A 14,828-nucleotide genomic window follows, 5' to 3' on the forward strand; every position below is an offset into this window, starting at 1 on the left:
TTTCTGGCAGAGGCTGATGGGCTTCCTGAACGTCAAGATCAACCTGGCGTCGGCTAGACACCCGCAGACCAACGGGCAAGCGGAGCGGGTCAATGCCATCATGCAGCAGTACCTGAGATGTTATGCGAATCAACAGCCTGCGACGTGGGTGGATTACCTGCCTCTCGCCGAGTTCGCCTACAACAACACGAAGCACGTGTCCACGGGGGTCACGCCGTTCTTCGCCAACAACGGGAGGCACCCTAGAACCTTCCCGGGACTGGAAAGAATGGGGGAGGGGGAGCCGCAGACAGCAGATGCGTTCGCGTCGGAGTTGCAGGAGGTCCACGATCAGCTGCGGCGGCACCTGGATCTGGCTAAACACGCATACAAGGTACAAGCGGACAAACACAGAAGGGTTGGCGAAGAGATCCATGTGGGAGACTGGGTCTGGTTAGCAGCCCACGCAGTGCCGGCCAGGTCGTTGGCGAAGAAGAAACTAGGGCATAAACAACTGGGGCCCTACCAAGTCGACGAACAGGTCAACCCGGTGGCTTTCAGGCTGGCTCTTCCGGAGGGTTCCAGAATGCATCCGGTGTTCCACAGATCGGTGCTCACTCCCTACAAGGCACCTCACAGGTTTCAGGAACCAGGAATGACACCGGGTCCGCTCCGAGAGAGAACCGGGCAAGGGGGAGTGGCACAGGAGGAGCGCATCAACGAAGTCACGGAGATTTTGGACTCCAGATGGGGGGAAGAGGGGGTAGAATACCTTCTCGCCAAGGAGGGCACCCCGGCCAGTGCCAACAGCTGGGTGCCGGGCTACGCTTTAGACGAACCTCTGCTCAAAGAAGAGTTTCATGCCCTCTTCCCACATAGGCCAATGCCAGCAGACTTTTTCGACGACTGGCTTTTCACGCCCACGCTTTCAGCCAGCACGTTCCGGGGGTTCGACTCGGACGAGGAACCGACACGAGACGCCCGTTCCCCAGAGGGGTCACCCTCGGGATCTGCTTCAGAACCCTCGTATTGGTGGGATGATCGACCAGAGGAGCAGTTCCGCAGAAGGTGGCTGGAGGGTCCAGGACGAGCAACGTCTCCAGAAGGCAACGAGGGAGAGACGGACATGGACGTTTTCGGGGACGACCCGGGTTTCGAGCACGGCGGCACAGAGATGGAAGCGGAGGTGACCGTCGTCAACGAGAGCAGGGAGGAAGAACCGGAAGACTTCGGATGGCGGCCCGCCACGGGAAGCGAACTGTATCCGACATTCGTCCCCCTGACACGGCAGCACCCAGATCCCGCACCGGAAGGAGGGGAGGGGGGAAGAGGGGGCTTCGAGGGGGGGATGGATGTCAGGGGTTCAGGAGCAGAGGCAAGGGCAAGGGAGGAAACAGAGAGCGAGGGAGAGGAGGCAGAAGAAAAGATGAGTGATGACGACGACCCGAGATCTCCGAGTCTTTCCAGTGAATCAGAAGATTCACAGAAAGGAGCACCAGTGGCCAGGGCAAGGGGGGAGCCTAGGGGGACACCCCAGGAAGATAGAGCCAGAGGGGACTCAGAGGGGAGCAGTTGGAAATCAGGACCAGCGTCACCGCCAGAGAGCAGGGAAGAGGAAGGGCGCCAGGGATCAAGCGCTGGCAGCTCACAACAGGGGGGAGGGCACGAGTCAGGAGTGGCCACACCTCCATCGGGGAGCGAAGAAACGGTCAGACGGAAGGTGGAAGGTTGGGCGCGCGTGCCAAGTTCAAATGCACAGGAAGGTGGCGCAGTAGGCAGCCCGGAAAGGGAGCCAGGTCCTAAAGCCCGCCAAAAGGAGGGAGAAGAGTCAGGGGGGTCAGCGTCAGAGGAATCCCGGAAGGAAGAGACCCCGGGGGGCAGAGGGACCCAGAGAAGAACAGTCAGGCGGAAAAGGTGGAGCAAGGCTAGGATATTAAGTTGGTGTACAAGGGGCGGAGACTCAGATGGAGCTTCGCCGATCTAACCATGAGACGTAGAGTTGCACGCAGCAGCTTGAGAATGGAAACTGTAACTCAATAAAGACTTTTATTTAATGATCGCTGGCTAGCGTGATCCTCTGTGAGCTAGGATCTGGAAGCAGCTCTGACAGTATTTGTGTATCTTTTTTGTGTGTTTTTTTTCTGTTCAATTTTTGATTGAAACCTTAATAAAAATTATTCAAAAAAAAAAAAAGATATTCTTGTAAAGAAGCTGGTAAAATGCGGTCTTGACTATGCTACCACTCAGTGGATTTGTAACTGGCTGACTGACCGAACCCAAAGGGTGCTCATCAATGGTTCCTCTTCATCCTGGAGAAGAGTGACTAGTGGGGTGCCACAGGGTTCTGTCTTGGGCCCGGTCTTATTCAACATCTTTATCAACGACTTGGATGATTGACTCAAGGGCATCCTGATCAAATTTGCAGATGACACCAAACTGGGAGGGGTGGCTAACACTTCAAAACGACCTTGACAGATTAGAGAACTGGGCCAAAACAAACAAGATGAATTTTAACAGGGAGAAATGTAAAGTATTGCACTTGGGCAAAAAAAATGAGAGGCACAAATACAAGATGGGGGACACCTGGCTTGAGAGCAGTACATGTGAAAAGGATCTAGGAGTCTTGGTTGACCACAAACTTGACATGAGCCAACAGTGTGACGCGGCAGCTAAAAAAGCCAATGCAATTCTGGGCTGCATCAATAGGAGTATAGCATCTAGATCAAGGGAAGTAATAGTGCCACTGTATTCTGCTCTGGTCAGACCTCACCTGGAGTACTGTGTCCAGTTCTGGGCACCACAGTTCAAGAAGGACACTGACAAACTGGAACGTGTCCAGAGGAGGGCAACCAAAATGGTCAAAGGCCTGGAAACGATGCCTTATGAGGAACGGCTAAGAGAGCTGGGCATGTTTAGCCTGGAGAAGAGGAGGTTAAGGGGTGATATGATAGCCATGTTCAAATATATAAAAGGATGTCACATAGGGGAGGGAGAACGGTTGTTTTCTGCTGCTCCAGAGAAGCGGACATGGAGCAATGGATCCAAACTACAAGAAAGAAGATTCCACCTAAACATTAGGAAGAACTTCCTGACAGTAAGAGCTGTTCGACAGTGGAATTTGCTGCCAAGGAGTGTGGTGGAGTCTCCTTCTTTGGAGGTCTTTAAGCAGAGGCTTGACAAACATATGTCAGGAGTGCTCTGATGGTGTTTCCTGCTTGGCAGGGGGTTGGACTCGATGGCCCTTGTGGTCTCTTCCAATTCTATGATTCTTCCCGAGATCTGCTCTTTGGCATTAAAGAATATGAAGAAGATCAGCAGAAGGGACCTGGAAAAGAGTTAAGAGCCTCGGACATAAGATCTCCAGGTTGATGGACTATATGGAATTGACGGAAAGGACTGGCAGATTCCGAAACCAGGGAGAGGAGATGGTGGAAGAAGATTGGAGAATTTAAAGTTTATATATAGAAATACTGTAAAATTAATGAGTGATAGAAAATTGGTGGAAAGAAATTTTATGGTCTTAGCAGAAATGTTATAAGGAGTTAAGCATATATAAGTATTTTAGTTTTAATGGAAAATAAGGATGAAAAATATGTTAAGATATTTATATTAAAGCAGAAAATAGAGAAAGATGGAAAGGATTTGCTGAAACAATTAATAGAAGTGGAATACAAAAAGGGAGGTGAGAGGAAGTCGAGGAAACAAGGGAATGAAAGATAGAGTATGGAAAAGCTGTGATGTATGTTTTTTAATGGTTTTTGTCTTATTTTGTTTAGGGTTAGGGTGGGTTAGGGTTTTGTTTAGCTTAGTTTAATGTGTTTCGTTTAATGTGTTTAGGTTGTGTTTTGTATTGTTTATATATTGTATTGTTCCTTTCTTTTTTTGTCTTTTCTCTCTTGTCTTTCTTTTTTTTCTTTTTCTTTTCTGTAATCTTTAAAAGTAATAAATATTATTAAAAAAAAAAAATAAAGTGAATTCCTGACTACACTCAGCTTGCGTTTTCCTCTGTCTCAGGGGAGGACATGATCACTTCCTCCCAAGTTTCCCAGTACTTCCACTTGGTTGATCAGTTCCCATCTGTTGTTGAGGACTAGGTCCAAGACAGATGATCCCCTTCTTGTTTCTTCCACCTTCTGGGTCATGAAATTGTCAGTGAGGCAATTTTGCATGGTCACTTTCCTTAGACCAGGGCTAGACGCTTCCTTCTCTCTCTTCTTCCTTTTTTCCTGTTAATGAAAGTTCAGAGTCGGGGCTGTGGTGCAGTCCAGCCCTGGCTCCTAGCAAGACTCAGCCACGCTTGCTCAGGAAACATTTCTCTTCTCCTGACCATGTATCAGTCTGATAACAGACCAATATGTTTGCTTTGTAGGCTTTGCTAGCACCTCTAAATCGGACCATCAGAACTTGGCAGAAAACGAAAGGATTCCTTCCGATCTCTTGGAGGCTTCATGAGAGCCCAGATGGATGAGCAAGACTCAGCTGGCCCTGAAGCAGGAGGAGGCCCTGCCCTCCAAACTGGGAGCAGTGGGAGATTATGGGAAAACTCAGAGCAGAAGATCCCAGGTGAGGAGGACCCCCTCTGCTCAGAGGTGCAGAGCCAGCAGTTGACGCAGTCCGGCTCTCAGGAGGCCAAAGGACCCCGAGAGGCTTGCGGCCGACTCCACCACCTCAACTGTCAGTGGCTGAAGCCAGAAAATCATACGAAAGCTCAGATGCTGGACCTGGTGATCTTGGAGCAGTTCCTGGCTGTCCTTCCGCTGGAGATGGAGAGCTGGGTGAGGGAATGTGGAGCAGAGACCAGTTCCCAGGCTGTAGCCCTGGCTGAAGGTTTCCTCCTGAGTCAGGCGGAGGAGAGAAAGCAAGCAGAGCAGCAGGTGAGAGAGACTTTCCTCTGGAAACTCCCAAGGGGCTCCAAGCAAGACAGGGAGCCTTCCAAGATGCTCTCCTAATGGCTTGCCCTCTTTAGAGAAGCAAGGGATGAGATCTGCTCCCCTAGTTTGCTCTGATCATTCCTTTTCTAATCCTTCTCCCCATTCTCTGTTGAAAATCCTTGTTACTCTTTCAGGAAAAGGGTCTCTTTGCGGAAATGGGCCTGGATTCCTGTGAGGCAGAAAAGACTCCGTTGGACGCCAGAGGGAGGCCACTGGGTAAGGAGGAACTCGTCTTTCTTCTCATTCTGTGGATCTTGAAACTAATCTTTGGGTTCTGTTCATCTTTAGGGGGGGAGGCACTTGGGGCCAAGAGCCCAAGGGGGGGGGGAGATATATTTTGACAGAACAAAAATTTGAAATGGGTACAATGTCAAAATGCACTCATCACCAAGACCTTTTCCATGGCACGTCTATGGCACTTATCTCCAAGTGCCGAACCTCTAGTTACAGGTAGGTAACCGTGTTGGTCTGCCGTGGTTGGAAAAAGAAAAAAAATTCCTTCCAGTAGCCCTTAGAGACCAACTAAGTTTGTTATTGGTATGAGCTTTCATGTGCATACACACTTCTTCAGATACACTGAAACAGGCTTCTGAAAGAGACTTCTGTTTCAGTGTATCTGAAGAAGTGAGAGACGCAGGAGCTGATGGCTTCCCTTTGACTTTTGTCTCTCGCAGGTGACCGAAGGATGCCCCCCAGACCTCCTCATCCATCTTTTCATGAGAACGGAGGAGAAGCAGCAGCTGTGGAAACAGATCTGGTATGGGGAAAGAGCTTTGTGGGGAAAGAGTCAGAGGAGTGGGGCAGCCAGGGAGCCTCTGGGCTGGAAATAATTTCTCCTCCTCTTGGCTTCTGTCAAAGCCTCTGTCCTGAACAAAGATGGACAATGCCATTCGAGAAACTCTATGTGCTGACAGGAATGAACAGCCATCTCTCCTTAGCTGGGCTTCGGAATGTCACTATTTATATGATTTATCAGTAGCTGCAGTTATATTTCTATATTGATCGTTAGATGCCAAAATCTAATCAGGCTTCTAAGCAGTTGAGAAGCCATAAAAAACAGTGGCCGGAATTCACCTAAGCAGCCCCATCAGCTGCACAAGGGGAATCCCCCCCCCCCTCCTCCTCCTCCTCTCTGTGTCCCCATGAGCCCCTTGAAGTTGGCTGTAGGGCAGAGGGAGGGTCCCATCGCCCCCCAAGCATCGCACAGCGGGAGTAGAGAAGGGAGCATTCTGTCTGGCAGACAGGAATAATTCCACAGACAGAATAATTTGAAGAACACCATGCGGAGTTCCACCCATTCACACACAGATTAATACCCATCATTAGAATGCACAGTAAAATAAATCATTGAAATACTAAAATAGGCATCCAGACCTAAAATGTGCAGCAAAATAATCCCATTAAAAGAACACAACAAGGAATGGGCAGAAACAACTGAGCAATGTATAGTGGATAATCTTTATGCTGTCTCAGAAGAGGACCTTTTCCTTTTTCTTTTAGGGTCCTCTGTGCTTTGAAGATGTCGCTGTGTGTTTCACAGAGGAGGAGTGGGCTTTGCTGGATCCTGACCAGAGAGCTCTGCATAAGGAAGTCATGGAGGAGAATCGTGCGACTGTGGACTCTCTCAGTAAGGATTCCTGCTGGACTATATGTTTTGAAATACACACACACACACACACACACACACCCCTACCTCCACCTGTGAGAATCCTGCAATATTTTGATGGCGCTTGACAGCACCTGGGATTCTCATTCCCCGTAGCTCACCTTGAATCTACTGTTCTGTCTGCGAATATTCTTGCCCCACATATGCCTTTTTAAACCATGACCAGGCTGGTCTGAGCAGCCCAGACCTTATTGAATGTAACTCTCTGTGTGGTAGCAGAAGAAGTAGCAGCTTCTGTCACTTTCTGGTTGACCAAAGAGACAACTGGCCTTGCAGATGGAGGAGATTCCATGATTAGGCCAAACAAGATCCATCATGGAAGATGCCAGGCTGTTTGAATCTCAGGTTCCCATCAATCTGTGCGTCAATGAGAGTCAATAAAGGCAGTGAACCCTGTAGTAAGACCTCAGATCTAACACCCTTCCGTTCTTCATCGATCACAAACATTCATTAGCAGTCTTCCATAATTTGGGGCTCTTTCTTCCTAAGGCTCTAATGTGTTTCTCTCTTTGATGCAGGTGGAGATGGATTGGAAATTATGAACAAGGGAAACCATGACAACATTCACACAGTGGGGAAGTTGTATAAATATTTGGAGTGTGGAGAGAGCTCCCATTCTACTTCCCATAAAATATATCCTATTGGGAAAAATTGTTATCAGTACTTGGAAGATGGTAAGACGGTTCGTCAGAAGACATTTCTCACTTTCCCTAAAAGAACTCACAGCAGGGAGAGACCATATCAGTGCTTGGAATGTGGGAAGAGCTTCAGGCAGAAAGCTAAGCTCACAGATCATCAAAGAATTCATACAGGGGAGAAACCATACAAGTGCTTGGAATGTGGAAAGAGCTTCAAACTGAAGAGACATCTCACTTATCATCAAGCAATTCATAGTCGGGAGAGACCATATCAGTGCTTGGAGTATGGGAAGAGCTTCAGTTGGAAGGACCATCTCATATCCCATCAAAGAATTCATACAGGGGAGAAGCCATATCAGTGCTTGGAATGCGGAAAGAGCTTCAGGAATCGGTCCCATCTCACTTCCCATCAGAGCATTCATACAGGGAAGAAACCATATCAGTGCTTGGAATGCGGAAAGAGCTTCAGGAAACGGGCCCATCTCATACGCCATCAGAGGATTCATACAGGGGAGAAACCATATCAGTGCTTGGAATGTGGAAAGAGCTTCAGGCAGAAAGCTCAGGTCACTTCCCATCAGAGCATTCATACAGGGGAGAAACCATATCAGTGCTTGGAATGTGGGAAGAGCTTCAGGCAGAAAACTCAGCTCACAGCTCATCAAAGAATTCATACAGGGGAGAAACCCCATCAGTGCTTAGAATGTGGGAAGAACTTCACTAGCAAGAATAGTTTCACTTCCCATCAAAGAATTCATACAGCGGAGAAACAATATCAGTGCTTGGAATGTGGAAAGAGCTTCAGGCAGAAAGCTAAGCTCACAGCCCATCAAAGAAGTCATACAGGGGAGAAACCATATCAGTGCTTGGAATGTGGAAAGAATTTTAGTCGGAAGGATTCCCTTACTTCACATGAAAGAATTCACAGAGGAGAGAAACCATATAAATGCTTTGAATGTGGAAGGGGCTTCGTTAGGGGCTGCCAGCTCACTTCCCATCAAACAATTCACACTGGGGAGATACCCCATCAGTGCTTAGAATGTGGGAAGAACTTCACTAGCAAGAATAGTTTCACTTCCCATCAAAGAATTCATACAGGGGAGAAACCGTATCAGTGCTTGGAATGTGGAAAGAAGTTCACCTGGAAAAAAAGTTTCACATCCCATCAAATAATTCATACAGGGGAGAAACCGTATCAGTGCTTGGAATGTGGAAAGAGCTTCAGTCACAGGCCGGGTCTCACTTCCCATCAAAGAATTCATACAGGAGAGAAACCGTATCAGTGCTTGGAATGTGGAAAGAGCTTCAGTCAAAAGCAGGATCTCACTTCCCATCAAAGAATTCATACAGGGGAGAAACCACATCAGTGCTTGGAATGTGGAAAGAGCTTCAGTAGGAAGAGAAGTCTGACTTGCCATCAAAGAAGGCATACAAGGTATGAACCCTATAAATGCTTGGAGTGTGGAAAGAGTTTCAGTCGGAAGGACCATCTCATATCCCATCAAAGTATTCGTACAGGGGATTAACCATATCAGTGCTTAGAATGTGGGAAGAGCTTTAATCGCAAGAATAGTCTCACTTCCCATCAAAGAAGTCATACAGGGGAGAAGCCATATCAATGCTTGGAATGTGGAAAGAACTTCAGTAAGAAGGGACATCTTACTTCCCATCAAACAATTCACCGTGAGGAGAGACCATATCAGTGCTTGGAATGTGGAAAGAGCTTCAAATGGAAGAAAAGTCTCACTTACCATCAAGGAACTCATAGCAGGGAGAATCATGGTATTTGAAGATGGGTCTCATATGTCCTCTCAATCTCCTCTTTTCCAGTCTAAGCCTACCCAGCTCCTTCTATCGTTCCTTAAAAGGCTTGGTTTCCAAATGCTTGATGTAATGGGACGATGAGCTGCTTGTGTGTAAAATCCAAGTCCCTCAGAGTTTGGTCAAGTTTGCAAACCTCTGTCTGTAACGGAGCCCCTTAAACATGGCTCCGTCAGTCGCTGGCAGATTCCGACAGTGGTTGCTTTCGGAATCGCTTCCAACATAAAAGCTCCTTAACGGAAACACGTCTTCTGGACTCTCTGCGTGACAGTTTCCGGCGAGGAGTGGGTGTCCCTACAGGAGGTCCTGAAACCTCCCCACTGTTTTCACTGGAAGTGTCTCTGAGCCATCCCTCCTGCTCACTTTCCCTCAGCTCAGCTCTTCTCCCCCTACTGGTTCCCTCTTCAGCTGCTGAGTCTCTCCCAACCTGTGTGAGCCCTTCCACCTCCCTTCCTTCCGATGGCAGTTCCCTGACATCCACCTCCCCTCCAGGGCCCCCTTCACCCCCTCCCGCCCCCTCCTCTATGGGCGGTGAGGAGGCAAAACCCCGGAAGGAACTTCCTTCACCTTCCGATGTCTCGAACACTTCTCTCCACCTGTTGCGGTTCCTGGTCTTGAAGTACTCCTCCTCCTCAGAGTCCATCTCCCCTTCCCCTTCCGAGTCCGGGAATCCTTCCAACTCCTCCTCCTCATCGGTGGTCCCAAAGTATTCCCTCCGGAACCTCTCCACAGGCTGAGGTTTCCTTGGGAACCTTTGATGGAACGTTTCTATCAATACCTCGTCATTGATATCTTCTGCCATTACCCAAGTGTTTTCTGACTCCGGTTCTCCTTCCCACGCTACCAAATACTCCACCTGATCCCCCTTCCACCTGGCGTCGAGGATTTCTGCCACATGGCTGCTGCATTCCCTTTCTTCTATGATCGGTCCCCGAGTGGACATCCCTTCTCGTCCCCCCTCATACGGTGACAGTAACGACCTGTGAAATACTGGGTGCAGTTTCATGTGGTTGGGTAACCGGAGCCTGAAAGCCACTGGGTTGACCTGTTGAATGACCTCAAAGGGACCCAATCTCCTGGGTCTTAATTTCTTACAACCTCCTTTGAACGGCAACCCTTGGGTTGACAGCCACACCCTATCTCCCACCCTTATGGTTTCACCTTCCCTTCGGTTCTTGTCTGCCTGCCTCTTGTATTCTTCCTTCGCCCTTTCTAAGCTGAGTTGGAGCTGACGATGGATTGCTTCCATTTCTTCTACAAAATGCTCGGCTGCCGGGACGCTCCATCTCTCCCCTTCTCCCCCTGGGAAAGCCCTGGGATGACACCCATAATTAACCAAGAAGGGGCTCATCCCTGTGGACACATTCTCGGCATTGTTGTAGGCAAATTCCGCCAGCGCCAACTTTTCTACCCAGTCATTCTCTCTGTCATTGACATAACACCTCAGGTATTGCTGGAGGACACCGTTTGCTCTTTCCGCCTGCCCGTTGGTTTCAGGGTGCCGGGCAGTCGAAAAGTTGACCTCCACCTGCAGTAAGCTCATGAGCTTCCTCCAGAACCTGGAAGTAAATTGTTTTCCTCGATCTGAGACCACCCTCAATGGCACCCCGTGCAACCTAAAAATGTGTTCTACAAATAACTTCGCTGTCTCTTCCGCCGTGACTGCATGCGAGCAGGCTACAAAGTGGCACATCTTTGTTAGTAGGTCTACCACCACCATGATGGCTGTTTTCCCCTTGGACTTCGGCAGATCAGTCATAAAATCTATCGACACTGCCTCCCAAGGTCGTTCTGGGGTTGGTAAGGGTTCTAATAGCCCCGCCGGCGCCCGCCTCTCCCCTTTGGCTCGCTGGCATTGCTCGCACCCTCTTACATACTCCCGTACATCTTCCCTCACCTTAGGCCACCAAAATTCCCTGGTGACCAACCACATGGTTTTGTGTTGTCCAAAATGCCCCGCCGTGGGGCTGTCGTGCAACTGCTTGAGTACCCTCCCCCTTAAGTCTCCTTCAGGGATATACAGTGCCCCTTTGTAATACAAAGCTCCATTTCTTTCCTCGAAACCCCCTGGTTCCTCTCCCTCACCCCTAAGACCTCTGAGCTTATTCTGGGCATATTCATCATTCTCTGTTTCCTCTACCAGTTCTCTTTGCCCCACCAATGCCGCCCCACACACCCAGCGGTCCTCTGGGATGACATGTCTCTCTTCGGGTGCCCCCTCCCCTTCCAAATATTCAGGTTTGCGTGAGAGAGCGTCCGCCCTAACATTTTCTGGACCTGGCACATAACAAATTTCAAAGTGGAATTTGGAGAACTCCTGGGCCCATCTCACTTGCCGTTGGTTGAGCACTCGTGCCGTTCTCCAATACTCTAAGTTCTTGTGGTCCGTGCACACTTGCACCTTATGTTGTGCCCCAATTAATAAATGCCTCCATCTCCTGAACGCTTCATGAATGGCTAGTAGTTCTCGGTCATACACCGTGTAGTTCCTCTCAGATTTGTTCAGCTTTCGCGAAAAAAAGGCACACGGTCTCCACTCCGACTCCTCCTTGCCAGGCTGCAGAAGCACCGCCCCCACAGCCCGGTCTGATGCGTCCGTTTCCACTCGCATCGGTTTTTGTAAATCCACATGCAGGAGCTGTTCTTCCGAAGCGAACGCCCTTTTCAGCTCCTCAAAAGCTCGCTCTGCCTCCGCCGTCCAAACGAATTTCCTCTTACTGCTGAGACAGTCCGTAATGGGCGCCGTCAAGTGGGCAAAATTTCTGATGAACTTCCGATAGAAGTTTCCAAATCCAAGGAATCTTTGCACATCCTTCCTTGTTTTCGGTGTTTTCCATTCCAGTACCGCTTGGACCTTGCCAGGATCCATGGCCAATCCCTTGTCCGACAAGCGGTACCCCAGGAATTCCACCTCCTTGGCATGAAACTGACACTTCTCTAGCTTCACCCACAGCTGATTGGCTTGCAGTTTGCCCAACACTTCCCTGACGTCTTTTACATGCTGCTCCTCATTCTCTGAATATACTAACACGTCATCTAAGAAGGCCACACAATTCTTGTAAAGCAAAGGCCCCAGGACGTGGTTCATAAACGATTGAAAGCACGCGGAGCCTGCTTGTAAGCCGAAGGGCATAACTAAATATTCAAATGCCCCCAAAGGGGTGAACATGGTGGTTTTCCATTCATCCCCCTTCCTTATTCGTATCAGGTTGTACGCCCCCCTCAGGTCCAGTTTAGTAAAAATCTTTCCCTTCCTGACCCTTGTCAAAATGTCATCAATTCTGGGCATCGGGAAAGTCACTGGTTCTGACACTGCATTTAAGGCCCTGAAGTTCACTACAAGTCTAGGTTTGTCCGTGTTTTTTTTATCCACAAAAAACACTGGGCTGCCCCCCACCGCCCTGGACTCTCTGATGAACCCTCTCTTCAGGTTCTTGTCAATGAACTCCCTTAGCTCCTGCATCTCTCTGTCTGACATGGCGTACAGCTTGCCTACAGGGAGCTGTGCCCCAGGGAGTAAATTGATTTGACAGTCAAAGGGTCTACGTGGGGGTAGTTTGTTTGCCTCCCTCTCGCTGAAGACGTTGCGTATTGTTGGGGAACCTTCCCCTTCTCCGTTACTTCCGTCCCTGCTAGAGTGGCTCTGGCCCCTCCTTGAGCCTCCCGCTCTTTGCAGTGTTCTAGACAATGTGCTGACCCAAAGGAGACCACTCTCTGATGCCAGCCCACTAGCAGATCATGTAATGCTAGCCAGCTCATCCCCAAAATAATGGGAGCTCCTCCCAAGGTAGCCACATTAAACGCTATTAGCTCAGTGTGTCTTGCTACCCTCATTATCATTGGGACGGTCTGCTGGCTGACTTCTCCTCCCAGCAGCTCCCTTCCATCGATCGTGGTCACCTGCAAAGGGTTACTTAAAGGGATAGTCTGTATCTGGTGCTCAGCAGCAAACTCCTTACTCATGAAATTGCAGGAGCTGCCTGAGTCCAATAGCGCCTTTATCTTTAGTGGGTGTCCGTTAGGCAGCTCTAGTAACACCTCTATCACTAGGGCGGGTTTAGGAGGTTCCGGCGTGGGCACTTTCACTGCTCTTTGGCCTGGCTGCTGTGCCCCGACGGTGGCAGCCAGGCGTTGGCTTTTACTTGCTCCGGTACCTTTTCCTCCCTCTCCCCAACAGCTCCCGCCATTCCTTGCCATTCCTTTCTTTGGGGGCAGACTCTGGCAAAATGACCTGGCTGTTGGCAGAGATAACATTTCTTGGCGCCCTTTCCCTCCTTCTTCCGCTCTTCACTGGGCTTTGAAACTGCGCGCGCGCGCGCTGTTCCAATTTCCATCGGCTCTCCCGGCGGGAACGGTGGCTCTGGAATCTCTGGAATGCGAAGCTCCCTCCAACGTTCCCCCTTCCCTTCCCGCCTCTCCAAGGCTCTCGCCTCTTGGCGCGCTCCTATGGTCAGCGCTGATTTGGTCAGCTGGTCCATAGACTCCGCCCTGGGCGCCCGGGAAAGTTCGTCTTTCACAGCCGAAGAAAGCCCTTCTTCAAAGAGCATTTGAATGGGTTCCGCCGATAGATCCCACCCCAATTTATGGATCAACATGGTAAACTCAGTCCAGTACTCACGAACAGATCGGCTCCCCTGTTTGCACGCCCTTAACTGTCTGCGTACCACTCCCTGCTCAATATCGCTGGAAAACATCAGATCCATGGCACGAAAAAACTTCCTCGTGTCCTTCAGGATGTCATTATTCGTTGCCATCAGGGGCCTCACCCAGTCTTTCGCCCCCTTTTCGAGATGCCCAATCACAAAAGCCACCCGCGATTCCTCGTCGGGAAAGTCATCAAACTGCAGATTAAGGGCATATTGCATCTCTGTCCTAAAGGCATGATAGTCCTTGGCCTCCCCCCCAAACTTCTGCACCAATCCTGGCAACTTTCTGGCGAGCGGGGTGGTTTTCCCCTTCTCTGCATCTTGAGCCCTCCTCTCCTCGAGCCTCGCCGTCTGCAGCGCTAGCTGGACCTCCAACGCCCAGTACCTTTCTTCCAGGCTTGGACCCGCTCCAGCTCCTGCTTCTCCGGTTCCGGCTGGGTTGCTCATGATGCCTTCTCCTGCACAAGCTGCTCACGGAGACTGTCGGAATGCTGTGATGGGACGATGAGCTGCTTGTGCGTAAAATCCAAGTCCCTCAGAGTTTGGTCAAGTTTGCAAACCTCTGTCTGTAACGGAGCCCCTTAAACATGGCTCCGTCAGTCGCTGGCAGATTCCGACAGTGGTTGCTTTCGGAATCGCTTCCAACATAAAAGCTCCTTAACGGAAACACGTCTTCTGGACTCTCTGCGTGACAGTTTCCGGCGAGGAGTGGGTGTCCCTACAGGAGGTCCTGAAACCTCCCCACTGTTTTCGCTGGAAGTGTCTCGGAGCCATCCCTCCTGCTCACTTTCCCTCAGCTCACCTCCTCTCCCCCTACTGGTTCCCTCTTCAGCTGCTGAGTCTCTCCCAACCTGTGTGAGCCCTTTCACCTCCCTTCCTTCCGATGGCAGTTCCCTGACACTTGATTATATTGGTCACCCTTCTCTGCACAGATTCCAACTTCTCAATATCCTCCTTTGATTGTGACATCCAGAATTGAGCACAGGACTCCAGGTGTGGTCTGAGCAATCAGAAAGGAACATAGTATTACTTCCCAGGACCTGGACATTAGACGCCTGTTGAGATAGCCTAAAATAGCATTACCTTATTTTGCTACTGACTCACCTTGTTGACTCACGTTAAGCTTTTGGTGTCCTAAGACCCTTAG

At 49.8% G+C, this 14,828-nt stretch overlaps 1 protein-coding gene and 1 long non-coding RNA gene across 8 annotated transcripts in view; one reads left to right on the forward strand and one right to left on the reverse strand.

Annotated features, from left to right (window-relative positions):
* The window catches only part of LOC308474520 (uncharacterized protein), an 88,341-nt gene that overhangs the window by 64,224 nt on the left and 9,289 nt on the right, over nucleotides 1–14,828 (forward strand). For 3 of the 7 annotated variants that reach the window (XM_081000924.1, XM_081000925.1, XM_081000923.1), the window contains exons 3-4: nucleotides 5,045–5,126; nucleotides 5,585–5,667. In XM_081000924.1, coding sequence (XP_080857050.1) covers nucleotides 5,045–5,126; nucleotides 5,585–5,667 — 165 coding nt within the window. Of the gene's footprint in view, nucleotides 1–3,926; nucleotides 4,854–5,044; nucleotides 5,127–5,584; nucleotides 5,668–6,410; nucleotides 6,538–7,094; nucleotides 9,099–14,828 lie in introns of those variants that run through there. The other 4 variants (XM_081000928.1, XM_081000922.1, XM_081000920.1 and 1 more) reach the window with 4 other exon arrangements.
* The window catches only part of LOC308474700, a 44,904-nt gene that overhangs the window by 16,636 nt on the left and 13,440 nt on the right, over nucleotides 1–14,828 (reverse strand). The gene's annotated exons all lie outside the window — the stretch shown is intronic.

Source organism: Podarcis pityusensis, assembly GCF_964106645.2.
Source record: "Podarcis pityusensis genome assembly, chromosome: 3".
Classification (NCBI taxonomy): Eukaryota; Metazoa; Chordata; class Lepidosauria; order Squamata; family Lacertidae; genus Podarcis; species Podarcis pityusensis.